Raw genomic sequence first — 20,332 nt, forward strand, 5'->3', positions numbered from 1 at the left:
CTGCAGGCCTACACTGTCACAGTTATACTGACAACTTGGCGCCACTTGGTAACACATTTTATCGGCACATTACAGTGTTACTAAAGCTTTTTATATAGTTTTGTTTACAGTCTTAATAGCTCTTGGTGAAAGTTTGGGGAAAATTGTGGATTATAAAGACCTGGAAGGTAGGGGAGAGTGGGGTAATGTGAGACACCCCCTGTATCTAGAAAACGGAACACATTTATGGTCATCTGACCATTATGTTTTTAAGCCCCTCCCATTTCCCCATGGTCATGAAGGAGAGGACCTCATGATGCTGTGGAAAGCATGTTTTTTTCACAAAAATGTAATTTTTGCATATAAAAGTACATTTTCTTGCTGTCAACTTAATCAACTGTTGTGCCAAAGCAAATTGATTCTGGTAGAAAAACTTCTATGATACATGATGATGAACTACCAACACATAAAACCATGTGATGATGCTGGCTGAAAATTAGCCTGAATTTCTAAGAGAGGTCGTTTTTTCTAAAATGGGGGTGTTGGGGTAAAGTGAGACAAATGCTGCGGGGTAAAGTGAGACCATGGATGTATTATAATAAATCCATGAGTGAGACACTGTGAGCACACCATACACAAAGATTTACACTAGAATCTCGTCCCCCAAGCCAGAAATCTCGCGTGATCAAGCATGATCTGTAGCCACACTGCTTTGTTATGATGTGCTCTTCAGTCAGCTCGCTTAATATTGGTTACATTCAATTTTAGTCACATTCCACTTTGTCGGCTCCCCCCACATAAAAGAAGACTTTTGATCAAAATGGTCACGATTGTCGGGGCCTACAATCTGACCCCCAGACTATCTAACTGGTTCTATCTGTCATTTGAATGTTAATTAAAACATTTTGTGTTGTATTTGATTTTGTTCTTGAGTCACTTTGTGTTGAAAAAACAAAAGTGCTTAATTGACCAATCCCCATGATTCTGCTACTAGTCCAACATTAGTTCTGGGAAGTGTGGTTGTCAAGCTAGCTGTCAGGACTCTAGCTGTTACAACATGTGTTGTTACGGGAGTTTCAGAGTGGAAAAAGTAAGTGGATCAGTTTACCCCATTGATTTCTCTGGTTTGTCTCAGTTTACCCCTGAGCTGGGGTAAAGTGAGACACGAGACCACTTTTTTTTAAACTATCATATTTTCACTGCCCTTCGTCCTAAATACATTCTGATCATTTCCATTGCTAGGAAACATCCTGAATTAATGGGAAATGTGTAAATTTTACTGATAAATCATTTTAGCTTGCTTAGAGGGGAGCAAATGTAAAAAGTGTCTCACTTTACCCCACTCTCCCCTACAGTGGCACTAAGTATGAATGTCATGCATGATAGTTTATTTTACACACACACACACACACACACACACACACACACACACACACACACACACACACTGTAGCACTGTATACAGAAAGAATGATGTGTATTCTGGCTGTAGATACATTTATTACAACAGCATTATTACTTGTTATACATGACTAATAATTCATGTTTTAACATCTCTTGGATCTGATTGTACTGATCTGAATTAATAAACTATATTGACTAAATTATCTCATTTTATTTTATTTTAAATCAGGTTTATAATATGCAGACATTTGTGTGGTGTATGAGGTCTGTCATTTTTAAAATAATTCTTCCTTTCACCTCAGTGTGTGATGTGTCTTCATGTGTTTTTGATATATTGTTTGCACGTTGACCCACACCGGGTCTTCTTCAGGTTTTTCTATTACATTTTTGCCTTGCACCTGTTGATTTTTTGGGGGGATGTGAATGCACTTTCCTAAATTGCCTGCTTCCAGAATAAAACTGTTGCGGTAGTGTTGTAATAGAAAAATACATGTTTATGAATGTTTTAACTCCTCCTTCAATGTGTTTATTTCTGACTCTGGGTTTGTACCTACTGACCTGAATCCTTGGATCTAAGGGCGTTTTCACACCTGAAAGTCTGAACCAAGGTTGGTGTTTCTGCTACATTGTCTGCATTCGATCCTACTGTACTCTGCGGGTATAGTCACAGTCACGAGGTACCAGTAAGGAGAAGTGACGGCGTGTGGCCGTTAGCGGTACTGAAGTTAAACTCACTCACCCACAAAAGATGTGCTAATCCACAATGACTCTCTGCATGTGAATAGGTTTGTGTGTAAAAAAAAAAAAAAAAGGAAAAAGAAAATAATAAGAAAATCAATAATTATCCAGTTATGTCATTGCTACCAGCAGCATCAACACCAATAAAATGTTCCCTTGACAATGGAAATGTGGTTGGAGCAGTGTTTTTGGACTTAAAGAAAGCCCTTGACACTGTAAGTCATCATTAGATACTTATCAGTAAATTAAGACATGAATTTAACTTTTCTGCTCTTGCTGTTAGTTGGCTTAGCTCATATTTGAATTATCGACAACAGTGTGTTCGTTTACAGAATGTGGAAACATCTCTTCTGAACAGTAAGACTGGTCTGCCACAGGGATCAGTTTTAGGTACTATTCTTTTTTGCTTATACATAAATGATTTACCTACCATTTGCACAGACACTGAATGTCAGATGTATGCTGATGACACAGTGTTTTATGTCTCAGCAAAGAATCCCTGTCAAGCCTCAGATATCTTAAACAGACAGATGGTTACTGTTTCAGAATGGCTACAAAGGAATCACTTAACACTTAAAACGGGAGTGAACGGGAGCGGGAGTCTGTTTAATTTGCAAGTGGTCTCAGTTGAGGCTAAACTGGTAGCGATAAACAGGTGGTGATGTTTTTATCCTTGAATTGAGTGAATGTTGGCCTGTGCTTGTATTTTGTTTTGGTAACCAATGACTGCCTATCACCCAATAGGCAGCTGGCTAACAGTTAGACTGGTTAACCTATTACAGTAGCTTGTTCCAAATTCTGATTAACTTTGCGAAGTAGACCTGAGTAGCCTAGACGTTGTGATATTATGAAATACGGCTCTGTAGAGCTGTCATTCAGCCTGCAATGCACGCGGGGCAGACAGGATCCGTCTGTCATTTCATTTCATTTTCAATTTCATTCATGGTTCTCACATAGTTGCACATATACATTGTGTAGCCTACACATTTTCATCATGAATGAAAAGGAGCAGGATGAAGAAAAAACTTAATAATAATAATTCCTGCCCCTCTCTGTTGTTACAAATTTCATTGGCTTACTTCAACACCAATATTATTCTCTGTTTCAAAATATTAAAGATAATGAAACATAGTAATGACAAAAAAACAAACAAAATAACGGTAAACACCACTCATCTATCTATCTTTTTCTTTTTTTCCCTTCTTTTTCTCTTTCTCCTTCTTCTTTTTTGTAAATACTTATCTTTTCTTTTTTAAACATTTTCTTAAACTGAGACATACTTGTACAGCTTTTCAATTCCTTGCTTTGTGAATGCCATACTTTTACACCTGCAACAGAAATACACATTTGTTTTAAGCTTAACCTTGCAAATGTATGTTTAAAATCAAGCTTCAGTCTGTTGTCCCCTTCCTCCAGTTTAAACAAGCTTTGTAAATGTTCTGGTAATGATCTGTTCTTTGCTTTAAACATAATTTTTAGGGTCTGTAATTCTATTATATCGGCCATTTTCAACAAACCTGCAGAAATAAAAAATCTATTTGAGGGATCTCTATTACCTGCCTTGTGGATTACTCTTACTGCTCTTTTTTGTAGCAGAATCAGGGGAGCGATGTTACTTACATAAGTGTTGCCCCACACCTCCACGCAATAATTAAAATATGGCAAAATAAATGTAGCCTACAATACAGAATTCTTAGTGTGTTAGTGTCCAATACAAACTCACAATCATCACAGTCATCACAATTGTTTACATGATGACTGTGATGACGACTGTATGTTCGAAAATTAAAAGTATCCTTGCCGCAAACCATTCACTGATAAACAAGGAGCTGTATTTAAAGGTAGAGTCTGGAGTTTCAAACTACGCCCCTCCTCTCGGGTTCAACTGTGTAGCCTCCTGACAGCAGCAGTTGTTAGGAACGCAAAGGAAAGAAAATACAGTCCAAGTGAAGCGCTGGAGCTGTGGGCCAACACCCGGCCGTCACCAACAACGGGAGCCTCCAGTGTTATGCTGTAATGAGCAGGAGGGCCGTTGTAGTGAGCTGGGAAGCGGATGTTAGCGGCGAATGCTAACCGCTACTGCTAGCCAAAAGTTAGCATTGAGCTAGCTCACCACAACAACCCTCATACTTGTTACCACTCGAGGCTTTAGTTGTCAGTGACGTCTGGGAACCGTCCGTGGCTCCAGCGCTTCACTCAGACTGTATTTATTTTTCTTTGCGGTCCTGACTGCTGATGATTGAAGTTGTTTATTTTTCGTTTCGTTGTCACAACTCGTTTACAAGGGGGTCCTATAGAGAATGTGAAGCTGACGTCACGCCGCTTTGGCGTTGTGGGACGTCACGTCGGCGCCATCTTTGGAGGAACGCAAACGTAAACAGAGTGGGGAAAACGGAGGAAAACGAGCAAGAAGTAAAAGAGAAAGAAAAAGAGATGAGGAAGAAGGACAAACAAGGTACACAGAAAAACTACAACTTATTAAGACCCAGATTTACTCCCTCCACTGACTTATCCAGACATCGTGAACTATCTCGTTTTTGGTATTAGTGCATATACTACTGTGGCATTTTTTTACGCAGCAGTACTGTCCCACAATGATTACTTTTAAGCGACTTTGGGGAACTTTTTTTAGGGGGACTAGCAAGTGTTTACATCCGCGATCCTCCAAAGATGGCGCCCAACGTCCCACGGCGTGACGTAACTCCACATTCTCTATACACATAACATCAAGACATAACACAACTCAGCACGTTACAAAGGAAACAAGACAATACAGACAATAAAATAAAAAGACAGGACAAATTGCAACCAAAGTTTGTACAAATGTTTGATGGGATATGGTGACGGAGTGAATGAAAGCACGAGCAAGATGTTTCAAGATAGGATAGAGCTTGATTAAAACAGCTAGTGATCGAAATGATCTAATACCCAAAGGTAAAATGGTTCCAGTCATTTGGTCCTTTGAAATGATTTTCTACCTATTAATTTACTATTGTGAGGGACTGAAAATGGATGAGTAGCTAGTAGGAAAGGAAATCACCAACTCACTCACTTCACTCAGACTGTATTTCTTTTTCTTTGCGGTCCTCACAGCTGCTGCTGAGAGAGAGACATGCTAGCACTTGTTAACATCTGGGACAGCTAGTGGTGCTAGCAGCCCTGAGCCCTCCTACTCTGCTGCACGTAGCGTCACCTGAGCTGTGTCGGCTGGAGAGAAAACACAGACTCTCTCGCTCTCCACCCAGAAACGTCCCTGTGCACAACAAAACAAAGCAAAAAACCAAAATAGCCTACAGGCAGAGTGAGGGGGCGCTGCAGACACAGCCACCACCACACAGGACTAGAAGGTGATAGGTGATGGTTAAGACAGATTTAATTTCAATAAGTCTGGAGTTTATTTTGGGGCAAAAAACTCCAGATCTAACCTTTAAAAATCTATTCTGTCACAAACTAAAAATCAGAGAGACGATTTTTTCTGTGATTTTAGCATCTCTTTATATTTTGATCGTTCAAATTTCGTAAACATGAAAGAAAAGAAAGGAAAAGGCTGTTTTGTTTTATGTTTCAGTTTTTATTTGGAAATGAAAGTGTCTAGCACATGTCCATGATGCGCCTCATGCTCATGAACCTCTGGCCGCTCATTCCCATCTCCCTGAAGCTCCTGTACTCGCCGGGCCTCAGGTACATCATCCTGCCTCTGTAGTGGGGCTGCTCGTACATCAGCCAGTGGCCGTCCATCACGTGGCAGGACATGCAGTCGTTCATGCGGTAACGCTCCTGGATGGAGTCGCAGTCCTCCATCAGCTCATGCATCTGACCACCAAAGTTCTCCCTCTCGTAGATCTTCATCCTGAACTGACCTCTGTACTGTTGTTTTCAAGAGAGAATGAAGAAGGATTAATGTGTGAAGATGAGGTTTTGCGGTGTATTTGAATTTAAATTACACTGTTTTATTCCTACCATGGGGATCATACGGCAAGACCTGATGCCACCGGTCATTCCCATCATGTTCTGGTAGTCGGCGTACTCGCCCCTCCTCATGAAGTACTGGTTTCCCATGTAGTTGGGGCGGTCGTAGACCATGAAGCAGCCGCTCTCAACCCTGCAGGAGTGGCACCTGCTCAGGTAGGAGGACATGTCGGCGCAGTCGCTCATGCACTCATAGGAACGACCCTGGAAGTTCCTGTCCTCGTAGAAGATGATCTGGAGATCAAGGGGAGAAATCAGTTTTCAGATTTTGAGTTGACAGTATAAAGAACAGGTTTTAAATTAATTCATCTTTGCTATCTTGCATTAACATTTGTAATTAGAGTTTGAAATTACCTTGCCCATGCTCATGTCAGTGGTGGTCATACTTGTAGATGAGCTGCTGCTGTTGCTTCTGCTACTGCTGCACTGCTGTCCTGCTTGGTTTAACCCTTGCTTTTATACCTGACCCAAACCTACAGAGTCAGTGGGCCCCATTGTTCAAACCCCTGACCCAGCAATATGGTATAGAGAGATGTAGAGGCCTGTGTGACTGTTTCGTAACATCACATGATTGGGCCCTCGAAGACTTTAGAAATTTTTACCCTTTTGATCAGGTACAACAAAGCCTGTTTTTCCAATTCTAACATTGTTAAGCCTTAAGCCTATTACAGTGTATTATGTCTGACACACCAGAGATAGTTCAGTTACAGAGCAGTAACTGTCTGAGTCAGTTATTGTACCTAACAGTAATGATAATATTGAAATAATTGTCATGATGCCTCATAATTAACAGCTGGTGTTTAAACTGTTTTGTGCATCAGTGTGAATCTAATGTGGATTTTATTATGAATTGTAGTAACTCAAACTTAAAGCTGAAGAACAGAAGTGAAATTTATGATACATATGATTACATTTTAACACAATGTTATTCAAAAGCTAAAACAGCACATTAAGAGTTAAAGACTGTTCTGAAATCATTTAATTAGAATAAGAATTATTAATTTATATCTCAATTTTAGTTGTAGCTATATCACTGTGCTCTGATACATGATTTGATTTATAAAAATTATTTTAAAATTGTCTAACATCACTTTGTTTAGTTAGCTAATATTTCATTTGCATGACATGCAACAAGTGTTGGCCTTGTAAGATGTTCTAATTACTTTTTATTTCTTTATGACCTGAAGCACACATGTATTTCCACATGCCACTAATTGATCTTACAATCAGAAATAACCACAAGGCACAAGGTTGCATATTATACATTAATATTGTTTAGAAAAAAGTTTTGACATATTAGACAGATATAGGCACCCTGATGTTTCCTACGTTTCCAAAGTGTGGCGTTAAAGTCAGACAGTGACCAGCTCTGCCCATGTCCAAGCCAATTATTATGTATTTTGTGGAGCCAAGATTTTGGTGAATGTTAGTTTTATAACTGCAGAAAGGAAATGCTTCTGTTAGTGTCATTAGCACTGCTAGGCATCTTGCTTGAAGGCTAACCCAAGGGTAATTCATTTCCTGGCTAGTTAGCTAGTTTAGAAGGCAGGTGCCCTGAGTGAAGACATGGATACCTCCAAATCAATGCTAGCACATAAATGTTACTAAAAATTAACTAATTTCTGATAACAAGCTGGACTGGTCCAGTCTTATGGAGGCAATGTACAAGTAGGGTCAAAGCAGACAGTAGACTTCAACATCTGCAGACCTCTTCTGTGCGCCTTCTACCAGACTGCAGTGGCCAGTGCACTGTTCTTTGGTGTGGTGTGCTGGTGGGAGGGAGGGAGCTCAATGGACATCAACAAACTGAACAAACCGATCAAGAGAGAGAGCTCCACTATTGGCACTCAGATGGACTCAGTCCAGCAGGTGGCCAAGGTGAGGATATTCAGGAAACTGGACTCCATCCTGAGCATTGCCTCACTTCTATTCTAGAGCACAGACTTCCTTCCATTCTTACTTATGTGCCAAAAATTTGAATGAAAAATCGTCCAAAAAGCACAAACATCCAAACATGGGCGAGAGGTTAATACTGTCTGAAACAGCTAAGCAGCCAATCAACTGTGAACACATAAACACTCACACTCACTCAGAGTGTCCATGCCCTGAGTTGTGCAGAACTTTAACCCTGAGTAACCTGTACATTGTTTGTTTTGTTTTTGTTTTTTTAATATACCACTCTGGCTCTTTGAGAAAGCTCCAAGTGGCCATTAGAGGAACTGCAGTTTTTTTGCATTTTTATGATGGCTTTATTTTTTCAGCCTCAGGGGTTGTAGCATGACTGCCATGTGTAAGGGTGATTTCACATTAGCTTTGAGTTTTTACTCAACATTTGCTTTATTTTTGTTGTGTTTTTTGTTATCTACTAATGGATGCTACTGTGGGGAGAAGAGATTCTTCAGAGATGAGCTTCTTTTATTGAAAAAAGACAGATCTGGAGGACACCATCCTGTCCCAGATGAGATGAAGGGGTGCTTTTGTGGTGGTTGTCGTGCTGCTGCTGGTGCAAAGTTAAAGGCTGGGAGGTGGAGATGTCCTTTCGGTCCTTTCTGAGGTCAGTCATCATTGGAAATATCAACTCTCTGCCCAACAAGAGTGATGAAGAGCTGGAGATATTGGTGAAGACTCAGAAAGTAGACATTTATTTAATTTTTTCGAATCATAACAACACTTGTGTACATCCCATCCAATGGCAACTGCTTAAGTTCCATCTGACATTCTCCATGAAGTTGTTGCTAGGATACTAAACTACACTAAACATCCTGAGGCACTAGAGCACCGAAGAAGGAGGAGGCAATTCTGGACGGCCTGGATCATCCACTTCATGGCACCTTGACTGACCAGGAAAGCAGCGGTGGTGGATGGCTCCTCTCTCCTTGCTGCAAGATGGAGGAATATAGTAGTGGGGCAGATAAACAAAATGATTTGGCCCCTCCACCAATGATCCTGATCCACCCAGCTGCCCCTTCACCATCGGTTCTGCTCCATCCGACAGCCCTGCTCCATCCGGCGGCCCTGCTCCACCTGGTGGCCCTGCTCAATTCGGAGGTCCTGCTCCATCCGGCAGTCCTCCTCCACCTGGTGGCCCTGCTCCATCCAGAGGTCCTGCTCCATCCAGCAGTCCTCCTCCACCTGGTGGCCCCGCTCCATCCGGAGGTCCTGCTCCATCCAGAGGTCCTGCTCCATCCGGCGGTCCTGCTCCATCCAGAGGTCCTGCTCCACCTGGCGGCCCTGCTCCATCCGGTGGTCCTGCTCCATCCGGCAGTCCTCCTCCACCTGGTGGCCCTGCTCCATCCGGAGGTCCTGCTCCATCCGGCGGCCCTGCTCCATCCAGAGGTCGTGCTCCATCCGGAGGTCCTGCTCCATCCGGCGGCCCTGCTCCATCCAGAGGTCCTGCTCCATCCGGCGGCCCTGCTCCATCCAGAGGTCCTGCTCCATCCAAAGGTCCTCCTCCATCCAGAGGTCCTGCTCCATCCGGCGGCCCTGCTCCATCCAGAGGTCCTGCTCCACCCGGCGGCCCTGCTCAATCCAGAGGTCCTGCTCCATCCGGCGGCCCTGCTCCATCCAGAGGTCCTGCTCCATCTTTCTTTCTTTTTTGTGTCATTGTCTTGTGAGCTACTGGACTAATTTGAATTTCCCTCCTAGGGATGAATAAAGTATTCTCTACTCTACTATGAATAAAGTATTCTCTACTCTACTCTACTCTACTCTACTCTACTCTACTCTTTTCCCACCGGTTGTAGGGGACTACATCTGCTTCCACCTCCGAGGCAAAGTTTGGTTGTGCACCCCTTCCATACACAGCTCATAAACCTAATGACTCATAGACTCATAGAACTCATAGACCTAATGAGAGCAGCAAGATTCAAGTTTGGAATTCATTTTGAAAAAAGGTATTTCTAATTAAAGCTACAGTTGGTAAATTGATGAAAGTGAAAGTAAACTACGCGACTTGGTCGGAAATTTCAAGACAATAGGCCATCAGGTCCCTTTATGAACCTCTGCCAAGCGCCTCCCACACACACAGACACACACAGGTGCAGGCACACACAAAGTAGCCATAAACGCACCCACAGAAGACTTACCATATTATATTATTATATCCATAGCAAGCCTATGTGTTAATATTTATCTGTAAGGGGTCCACAATGCAGAGATGTCAGTTCTTGGGCGCTTTTGCAATACCCATATTCCGCCATCAGGAGGCGCTTCCATTGAACCAATGCGTGTTGTTACTCTCTTTGCAGGATGGAGGAATATAGTAGTGGGGCAGATAAACAAAATGATTTGGCCCCTCCACCAATGATCCTGATCCACCCAGCTGCCCCTTCACCATCGGTTCTGCTCCATCCGACAGCCCTGCTCCATCCGGCGGCCCTGCTCCACCTGGTGGCCCTGCTCAATTCGGAGGTCCTGCTCCATCCGGCAGTCCTCCTCCACCTGGTGGCCCTGCTCCATCCGGAGGTCCTGCTCCATCCGGCGGCCTTGCTCCATCCAGCGGCCCTGCTCCGTCCAGCGGCCCTGCTCCATCCAGAGGTCCTGCTCCATCCAGAGGTCCTGCTCCATCCAGCAGTCCTCCTCCACCTGGTGGCCCTGCTCCATCCGGAGGTCCTGCTCCATCCAGAGGTCCTGCTCCATCCGGCGGTCCTGCTCCATCCAGAGGTCCTGCTCCACCTGGCGGCCCTGCTCCATCCGGTGGTCCTGCTCCATCCGGCAGTCCTCCTCCACCTGGTGGCCCTGCTCCATCCGGAGGTCCTGCTCCATCCGGCGGCCCTGCTCCATCCAGAGGTCGTGCTCCATCCGGAGGTCCTGCTCCATCCGGCGGCCCTGCTCCATCCAGAGGTCCTGCTCCATCCGGCGGCCCTGCTCCATCCAGAGGTCCTGCTCCATCCAAAGGTCCTCCTCCATCCAGAGGTCCTGCTCCATCCGGCGGCCCTGCTCCATCCAGAGGTCCTGCTCCACCCGGCGGCCCTGCTCAATCCAGAGGTCCTGCTCCATCCGGCGGCCCTGCTCCATCCAGAGGTCCTGCTCCATCTTTCTTTCTTTTTTGTGTCATTGTCTTGTGAGCTACTGGACTAATTTGAATTTCCCTCCTAGGGATGAATAAAGTATTCTCTACTCTACTATGAATAAAGTATTCTCTACTCTACTCTACTCTACTCTACTCTACTCTACTCTTTTCCCACCGGTTGTAGGGGACTACATCTGCTTCCACCTCCGAGGCAAAGTTTGGTTGTGCACCCCTTCCATACACAGCTCATAAACCTAATGACTCATAGACTCATAGAACTCATAGACCTAATGAGAGCAGCAAGATTCAAGTTTGGAATTCATTTTGAAAAAAGGTATTTCTAATTAAAGCTACAGTTGGTAAATTGATGAAAGTGAAAGTAAACTACGCGACTTGGTCGGAAATTTCAAGACAATAGGCCATCAGGTCCCTTTATGAACCTCTGCCAAGCGCCTCCCACACACACAGACACACACAGGTGCAGGCACACACAAAGTAGCCATAAACGCACCCACAGAAGACTTACCATATTATATTATTATATCCATAGCAAGCCTATGTGTTAATATTTATCTGTAAGGGGTCCACAATGCAGAGATGTCAGTTCTTGGGCGCTTTTGCAATACCCATATTCCGCCATCAGGAGGCGCTTCCATTGAACCAATGCGTGTTGTTACTCTCTTTTCCAGTGCTCTAGAATTTTGCAAATCGATTACAGGCTGTAAGTTGAGCCAGAGGAGTTGGATTTTGTCCTAAATTACTCATTTAATGTCTGACTATCAGAATATAGTGAAAGTTCTAGCAAATATGACTGATTAATTGTTACCAACTGAAGCTTTAAAGAATAATAAAGATAATCTGTGATTTATTAACAGCAATCTCAGAGAATTTCCAGACTATCCCTTTGAATGTGAATTCAAATGGTCAATGGAGTCTAAACTATGTTCTAAATTAGCAAATTTCCATAAATTAATATCAGAAATTGGAAATACACTTATAAAAAATTTTTTGGGGAAGGGTTCTTATTTGGACCCCTGTTTCTGTCTTCGTTTTGTGTACGTGCGATTAGCAGACATAGTGTAGGGCTGGTACATAGTTTGAATCATGTGCAGCTGAAGTGACCCATCAGATTTTTGTTACTGCAAACTCCGACATAGGCCTCTAATTGTCTAAATGGCAACACTCAATTTTCTATCAAGTGTCCCATCATTCCAACAATTCGTGCCTCCTTTGGTCGGAATGACGGTATTTTTTTTCTTTTTTTAAACATCCTGCCTTTCGACAGTTCCTTTAATAGCGTATTTTTTCCCCCAAAGGATTTTGAACTGGTTGGGCTTAGGCAATGATGAAATGAGTTGGTTAAGTTTAGTAAAAAAGACCAGGTAGAGGTTAGACAGGCCAGATAGATAGAGAGAGTCCAGAAGTAGAGAGTCCAGATAAGTAGGAGGGAGTCACCTATTGAGTAGCGCACATTTCCTTATATTGAAAACCTTGTCGGAATGGTGGGACGATGGTATGTCGGAATGGTGGGATGTTGGAATTTTGCTGACAGAGAGCCAGAAGAAGAGCGTGTATACGTAAACCGCGTAAACTACCGCTAGTCAGATGAATGACGCAAGCATATCCATAATTTAACACTTGAAATTATTACTTTCAGGTAAATTTTGAGCAAATACTGGGATAAATTTGGACCAATAATGGACACTCGTGATGATTGTCTCGCTAATAGTGGTTTCCTGTCCATATAAAATAGCTTAAACAAATAGGCTATGTTGAATTTTAAAAGAGTGAATGAATGAATAGGCATTATTTCATTTTGTCAGTTGGGTAATAAGGTACACAAAAGTCGAAGTACAGTGCAGTAATAATTTTATTTACTGGTGTTTGACACATGTAGTGAACATTCAGTCAACATTTAGTTGCAGGAATCTGTGATGCGCCTCATGCTCTGGAACCTGGTGCCGCTCATGCCCATGTTCATGAAGTTCCTGTACTCGCCGGGCCTCAGGTACATCATCCTGCCTCTGTAGTTGGGCTGCTCGTACATCAGCCAGTGGCCGTCCATCACGTTGCAGGAGCCGCAGTCGTTCATACGGTAACGGTCCATGATGTTGTCGCAGTCCTCGTTCAGCTCGTGCATCTGACCACCGAAGTTCTCCCTCTCGTAGATCTTCATCCTGTACTGACCTCTGTGCTGTAGAGTGAACATAGTTTGAGAGTTGACGTCAATGTGAAGTCAGAAATACACTATGTGGTATGGTGAAATAATATAATATCTTATAGAGTTTTCCAGCTTACCATGGGGATCATACGGCAAGACCTAATGCAGTCCCTCATTCCCATCATGCTCATGTAGTCGGCGTACTCGCCCCTCCTCATGAAGTACTGGTTTCCCATGTAGTTGGGGCGGTCGTAGACCATGAAGCAGCCGCTCTCCACCCTGCAGGAGTGGCACCTGCTCAGGTAGGAGGTCATGTCAGAGCAGTCGCTCATGCACTCATAGGAACGACCCTGGAAGTTCCTGTCCTCGTAGAAGATGATCTGGAGAAAGAGAACAGTAATGTTAGGATGAAGAATATTATAAATTAATTATTATTATTATTTTAAATGGAAATTTACATTCATTAGAAAAAGATTTTTAACAGTACCTTGCCCCTCATGTTCATGCCGGTGTTGCTCATGTTGGCTGCTGATGAGTTGTTGCTGCTCCTGTGCTGCTTTCCTTCCTGGTTTAACCCTTTCCTTTTATACCTGACTGAACGTAAAGAACCAGTGCCCCCCCTCAGAGAAGCGCTGACTCAGCAACTTACTATTGGAGCCTATAGGCATCGAGGTTGAATCCATTTTTTTTTTTTTTTTTACACACACTGGGTACCTCGCAGTCTTTAGAAAGGCCTTTTCTCTCATTACAGAAAGCATTCTCTGCTGTGCTTGTATGAATGGGCCAGATCATGTGACGACGAATTCCATGTATGATCTGTCCAGGGAGTATTTTTTTCTGTGGTTGGTTATTTAAAACAGGATTTGGTGTTTTAATTGATTTAACAAACATACATGGTCCAAAACTAGTAAGTTTGATTTTGTGTGTACAGTCAACTTCTGAGATACATCAAATTCACTGTATTGAATTAATAGTGCGCTAACATACAGATGGATTTTGTGTCTCAGAAGTGGCCATTTTACCCGAAAAATGACTTAAATTTGTTTGTAAGGAGTATAAAATAATTTGTTATGGTTTAACATGTCTCATATATTTCACAATACAACCATGTTATTCTCTTCTATTGTCATAAACCTTGTGTGACGACATCCACAAAAGTGATTTTGTTCCCACACATTTGGAAGCAGTCACAGTCACTGCTTTGATAGATGCCTATTATTACACGTAAACGGTTGGAAATATGTAGATATATAGTAAATATAAGTACACGTAAGCAAACAGGAGTAATTAAATGTTTGAAAACAAAAAACAATATCCAAAATTATTAATAACTTTTTATTTAAGTATAAACAATTAAAGCCACTAAAATTAACAGTGACCAACAGATGTTTTACTGGTTAGTCTCTAACACATGAAGATATTAAGATAATTATGTTGAGTTTTGTTCTTGTAATTCATGTTTTCTTGTTTGTTGGGTGTCTCTTTTAAATATGTATTATCGACATGTTAGTTAACTCTGTATTATTTGAGTCAATATATTTTAGACATAAAAAATGAGTTGGCTACTGCATATGCTGTGTGAGCAAAAACGACTGACACCATCCTATTATTTATACATCACTTGATGTGCTTTATTGATATGAAATTAGAAAATTGTTGTGTTACAGCAGATTTGTAGAAAATAAAAAAGTAACATCACAAAATACAAGAATAAACAACATTTCAGAGCAATTACAGTGGATTAATATAATATACTAAAAAATACACACTGAATAAAAGAATACAATTAATGAATTTAATATAGAGAGACAATAAATAAACCTTAATAATTTCTCTAAATTGTACATATGAGCCTCTCATCCTAAAATTTAAGAAAATACAAATTGTTACAACAACCTTGGGTAAATCATGGGTAGCTTAATACTGTAAGAGTAAATACTACATAGAGGATTTAAAAATGTACTTCAGCTACATCAAGTTTAAACATCTTTGTTTTTAGTTCCAACACAAGTCCAGCAGCTCCTGAAGATGCTCAAAGTCTGCGTGAAACAATAATGTATTGATGTTTCTTCCAGCTGTTTCTGAAGCTGGTGCTATAAGAAACATCAGTGCCTTGTTAAAAAAAAAAGGGGGGGGTAAAAAGAAGAAAGAATAAGACATGTTTTAAAGTAAAATGAGAAAGAGTTGGATGAATTTACAGTACATTTGTTGGCCAGATAGATTTTAATATTTCTTGTGGACTGATGGTGGTGCCATAGAAAAGGTCAGTGAAGGTCAGGGTCAAACAAAAGCGTTTGGATTCATAGGCTGGACAATGAGTTGGTGAGGTGCAATTTTGAACTGTGACAATGGCCCCTCAGTAAAGGTCAAAGGGTCATGAAAACCAATGGGCTCATCCTTTAGGGATCACGAATATTCCTGTGAACTCTCATGCGATCTGGTCCGTGTTTTAGTCCTGATACGTTATCTTCCTTCAAACACCCACATTAAACACGTTATAATCATGTACCTATGTTTCACATTGTTGACTCCAGAACTTTATGTTAATTTTAGGATATATTCGTGGTGATATTGATTTATAGTATTGAAATCAACTATCCTCTGCCAATTCCCCAACTCCCCTTTTGTTATGAATATGTTTTTCACCTTTAGAGTGAATTTTATTCTCACAATAAAGTCTTTTTTAAAAGAAAATTTAAAAATGAAAAGAATAACTGAATGTGATATTCCAGGGATTTATTTTGCATTAACGTGTCCTGTTTATTTTCAAGTTTCACATCTTTAATGTTTGTTTTTGCCAGGTATACAGGTGGCTGATACCTCTCACCTCTCAATTTTTTGAGTGAAAAGAAGCAAGGGGCAGAAATATTTAGTTAAAAACTTTTATTGTTTCATCTTAGTATGACATACTGTACAACAGATTTTTTTTACATGTCCATGATGCGCCTCATGCTCTGGAACCTGGTGCCGCTCATGCCCATGTCCCTGAAGCTCCTGTACTCGCCGGGCCTCAGGTACATCATCTTGCCTCTGTAGTTGGGCTGCTCGTACATCAGCCAGTGGCCGTCCATCACGTTGCAGGACATGCAGTCGTTCATGCGGTAACGGTCCATGATGTTGTCACAGTCCTCGTTCAGCTCGTGCATCTGACCACCGAAGTTCTCCCTCTCGTAGATCCTCATCCTGAACTGACCTCTGTGCTGTTTTAAGAGAATAAGACACAATGATTAATTTGAGAATACAACTTAAATTAAATGTGCATCTAGAATTTCTATAAAAAAGTATTTTAATTCATGTTTACCATGGGGATATGACGGCAAGACCTGATGCAGTCCCTCATTCCCATCATGCTCATGTAGTCGGCGTACTCGCCCCTCCTCATGAAGTACTGGTTTCCCATGTAGTTGGGGCGGTCGTAGACCATGAAGCAGCCGCTCTCAACCCTGCAGGAGTGGCACCTGCTCAGGTAGGAGGACATGTCAGAGCAGTCGCTCATGCACTCATAGGAACGGCCCTGGAAGTTCCTGTCCTCGTAGAAGATGATCTGAAAAAGAGGAAAAACAATGCAAGGCACAGGAATTTAAGTAAAAATAATGTTGATATAATTAGGAATAATTAAAACAGCTGGTGAGGTGAGTGTGCTTACCTTGCCCATGGTCATGGTTGCGGTGGTTGTTTGGAGAACTGCGTTGCTCAACACTGATGTCCGTTCTGTGTTATCCGTTACTTTTATACCTGACCAAACGCAAAGAATCTGTGGCTCCCATTGTGTAAAGCCCTGAGCCAGCAACATGGTATAGAGGCCTATAGAGGGCTGAGGGGCATTTGTGATATTTCCATGTGACTGGGTCCCCTAGAAGACTTTAGAATGGATTTTTCCATAGGTAAGTAAATACAATGAACGCGTCACAATACAGAATAACAAACAATTGTCGGTTTCATACATTTCCAAACACACTGTATGGCCCTCCGCTTGACAGGCGGACAAGTTAAAGACACCAGTGTCTTTTGTGTAAACACAATAGCCTGACCTGCCAGTATATGATATACATCTGTACCATCCATTACAACGTATCTGGCTAAACACTCACAAAAAAAGATTGGCAATTTACAGTCATTTTCCAAAGGCTTTATTACTATATTGGTGTTCTCTATTTTGTATTTAATTTTCATTCTTGACTGATACTTCAGTTACCTGTATTTCACGTCTGCACTACATAGCAGATTAACACAGATTTAGTTTTACAGTGTATGACATTTTAGCAACATTACAACATTTATTAGAAATGTATATCCATGTTCAAATTTTTCATTTAGTCAGGAAGTCACATTTATATCAGATAAGACCTGAGTCAATAATCAAATAAGTGTAGCTAAAACCTGATTAATTCTAAGTTGTCTTTATTGTTTGTGAAATACTGTATCTGTTCTGTGGTTGTCTTTAAGATTGTCAGGGGAAGTTGCTAAATTTTAGTGTATGGGTAAAATATCTTGGACCTTAGTGAAAGTAAAAGCGCGACAGAAATAATGGCATTGGCTTTTTTTTTTTTTAAATAAAGTTTTAATTGGAAAAATGCCATTGTATATTACCTCCTTGCTAAATCAATCTCATTATCAACTCGCTCACGTAACTGGTTGACACTCAAAATTGGAAGAACTGCTTTTAGTTTTTCTGCAGCATCCACCTGGAATCATTTACAACTAACATTAAAACTACAGACACTTGTGTCTCTGGGTTAGTTTAAAACGATGATAACAAACTACTCTGTCGATGAATGTAACTGCTTTTAATGGATGGAACTGTTCTGTGTTCTTTCTTTAACTTGTGCTGTGTTGTTGTCTTATTTGTATTGTGTATTGTAAATGTTTGTCGTCTTGTACTCTGGACATCATTGAAAATGAGGGCTTTCTCTCAATGATTCTTGAGATTAAATAAAGGTTGAAAAAAAAATAACAGTTTGAAAATAAAGGACATATTTGTGTATGTTAGTCCTATTTGAGCATGTATTGCTCGACTGGCCGAATAGGAGAAAGTAGAAAAAGACTGTTAAAGGTACTGGAAGATGTCTCTGTGGATGGTACTGCCTGTTATGGTGCATTCACACCGGATGCAAATCGAATTTACTCCCGTGAATTTGACCATGGGATATGGGTTGTGTATGCCATGGCTGTGTACAACCAGTATGTCTGCCCTGTGGGTATCTGGTTGTACAACCAATCATGGATAGAGGAGCTGTATTTGCAGACTGGGCCAACCTTGGGCTGCTGACAAAGTACCTCTAATCCCTAAATGTGGTACTCTTCCCCCTGATAGCTGCTTCTTCAGCCTTATTTGCAGCACAGGCTCATTCATGGTTATGGTGATTGTGCTCTTCCGATATGCCCATGAGTCTCTCCACAGGCTGGATCTGTGCTGATGGACTCATCATGGTGGGCAACTTCCAGGTGGATAATGCCAAAGTTCTCCATACCGGAGCAGTTATTGCCTTCCCTAACAGTACCACTGACCAAGGCCCAGGCAGCGTACAACGTGGTCCACCTTAGAATATGCATGACCCTGCTGGCTTCAGTGGCTTGTTTTTTTTCTGTCAGTTCTTTCTTCTCTCATTTTCTTACACGACCACCACTGGTGGGAGTTGATTTGGCACCTCTTTTGACTCTAGCTGCATCATTGGCAAGTGCCATTGACTTGACCAGTGCGCCGATCTTTTTCACTTCACAAGTCAGTCTGTGATATCGTTTTAGTAAAGTTCTGCAGGAGTCACAGACATGTATTATGTCTTATGTGGTTTTGACTGTTGAACCTGTTGTCTCCTCCAGAGCCAAAGTGTAGTCAGGCTTCACCTGTTTAACACCTATAACCAACCCATGTTTGTAGTCGTATCGCAGACTCGACAAACGTCCTTTACCAATTTTGTTTTCCTGTGTGTCATGGTCTGTGTCTTTTGTTCCCTGTTGTGTTCCTGTTTCCTGTTCCCTTGTGTATTTAGCCTCAGTGTCTCCCTTTTTTCTTTATCCGATCGCCGTTGTTTCTTCCCATGTCCTTCCCTGTGTGCCAGTGGTCCCCCTGCAAGGGTTGTGAGTGAACTAAACCCTTTTGGGGTTTTTGGGTCCAATCTCCTCACCACCTGACAGTACGATCAGACCAAAAATGGACCCAGCGGACTGATCCCCTCCCTGTATGATGACTCTTTTTGAGTATTTTGCATACCTTGCAAAGAAGACTACTGCCTTCGAAAAGACCCCTCCAGGAAGGGCTCCTCTCGCCGCCGGCAGCAGCCCCAGTCTCACCCTTGTCCCCAGCAACCAACTTATACCCAGGAGAGACCAACCCTTTCTGGGGAATCCGTCTGGCATGAGGGGGACCTTGATCCATTCAACAGGCCTGCAAGGCAGAACAATCCTCGTCCCGGCCTGCTAACAGTAAGTCTGCAAGTCACCTTCCTGTCCCTGCTCTGCTGCAACCTCTGCCTGGGCTGCAGCCTTCATGTCCCCCACCAGCTGAGCCGCAGCTGCCTCTAGTCCCTTCTCTGGCCGTGCTGCACCCTCCATGTCCCCTACCTGCTGTACGGCACTCATTAGCCCAGTCCCTGAAGCCCCTGCTGCTCCAGCTGACGCCTGCTCCCTGTGACTCAATGGCGTTTGGGCCGACTCCTTTTTCCCATGCCCTGTCGCCGGTCCAGCCGACTCCTACTCCCTGAGCGTCATTGGCAGTCCGGCCGACTCCTGCTCCCCGAGCCTCATTGGCGGTCCAGCCGACTCCTGTTCCCCGTCGCTGGTCGGGACGACTCTAGTGCTGCAGCATTACCCGGCGCCCTCCTCAGAGCTTCAGCTTTCTCCGGCGCCACCTCCCGGGCTGCAGCTTCCTACGGTGCCACTTCCCAGGCTGCATCCACCTCCAATCCCCTCTCCAGCCAAGCTGCAGCCACCCTTGGGTGCTACTCCGGTTCCAGCATCGGGGGTCCCGGCAGCCGCCACTCCTGTTTCAACATTGGGGGTCCCAGCAGGCGTCGTTCCTGTCCCATTGTCAGGGGTCCCGGCAACACTTTTGGCAGGCGAAAACAGACCTC

General features: G+C 42.7%; 3 protein-coding genes across 3 annotated transcripts; all 3 read right to left on the reverse strand.

The window, feature by feature from the left end:
* Window positions 1–5,671: 5,671 nt before the first annotated feature.
* Window positions 5,672–6,597, reverse strand: LOC146965493 (gamma-crystallin M3-like). Its single transcript, XM_085764529.1, has 3 exons — window positions 6,445–6,597; window positions 6,082–6,324; window positions 5,672–5,988 (listed from the first exon to the last, which is right to left on the reverse strand). Exons 1-3 carry the CDS (start codon window positions 6,472–6,474, stop codon window positions 5,713–5,715), a joined length of 549 nt encoding a protein of 182 aa, XP_085620655.1. The 5' UTR covers window positions 6,475–6,597; the 3' UTR covers window positions 5,672–5,712.
* Window positions 6,598–12,954: 6,357 nt separating this feature from the next.
* LOC146965494 (gamma-crystallin M3-like) lies at window positions 12,955–13,851 on the reverse strand. Its single transcript, XM_085764528.1, has 3 exons — window positions 13,750–13,851; window positions 13,400–13,642; window positions 12,955–13,295 (listed from the first exon to the last, which is right to left on the reverse strand). Exons 1-3 carry the CDS (start codon window positions 13,780–13,782, stop codon window positions 13,017–13,019), a joined length of 555 nt encoding a protein of 184 aa, XP_085620654.1. The 5' UTR covers window positions 13,783–13,851; the 3' UTR covers window positions 12,955–13,016.
* A 2,285-nt stretch (window positions 13,852–16,136) lies between these two features.
* On the reverse strand, window positions 16,137–16,970 carry LOC146965495 (gamma-crystallin M3-like). The gene is made up of 3 exons (XM_085764527.1): window positions 16,909–16,970; window positions 16,564–16,806; window positions 16,137–16,462 (listed from the first exon to the last, which is right to left on the reverse strand). The coding sequence occupies exons 1-3, from the start codon at window positions 16,921–16,923 to the stop codon at window positions 16,190–16,192; spliced, it is 531 nt and encodes a 176-aa protein (XP_085620653.1). The 5' UTR covers window positions 16,924–16,970; the 3' UTR covers window positions 16,137–16,189.
* Between the last annotated feature and the right edge of the window lie 3,362 nt (window positions 16,971–20,332).

Source organism: Trachurus japonicus, chromosome 21, assembly GCF_045865225.1.
Source record: "Trachurus japonicus isolate A0001 chromosome 21, Traja_1.0".
NCBI classification, from domain to species: Eukaryota; Metazoa; Chordata; class Actinopteri; order Carangiformes; family Carangidae; genus Trachurus; species Trachurus japonicus.

Excerpts from the sequence above, each read along its gene's own strand:
- LOC146965493 (XM_085764529.1), bottom strand. The coding sequence starts at position 6,474 with ATGACCACCACTGACATGAGCATGGGCAAG. Across the intron at positions 6,325-6,444 it reads CTGACATGAGCATGGGCAAG|ATCATCTTCTACGAGGACAG; the intron begins GTAATTTCAAAC and ends CTTGATCTCCAG. Across the intron at positions 5,989-6,081 it reads CTTGCCGTATGATCCCCATG|TACAGAGGTCAGTTCAGGAT; the intron begins GTAGGAATAAAA and ends TGAAAACAACAG.
- LOC146965494 (XM_085764528.1), bottom strand. The coding sequence starts at position 13,782 with ATGAGCAACACCGGCATGAACATGAGGGGCAAG. Across the intron at positions 13,643-13,749 it reads GCATGAACATGAGGGGCAAG|ATCATCTTCTACGAGGACAG; the intron begins GTACTGTTAAAA and ends CTCTTTCTCCAG. Across the intron at positions 13,296-13,399 it reads CTTGCCGTATGATCCCCATG|CACAGAGGTCAGTACAGGAT; the intron begins GTAAGCTGGAAA and ends TTCACTCTACAG.
- LOC146965495 (XM_085764527.1), bottom strand. Across the intron at positions 16,463-16,563 it reads CTTGCCGTCATATCCCCATG|CACAGAGGTCAGTTCAGGAT; the intron begins GTAAACATGAAT and ends CTCTTAAAACAG.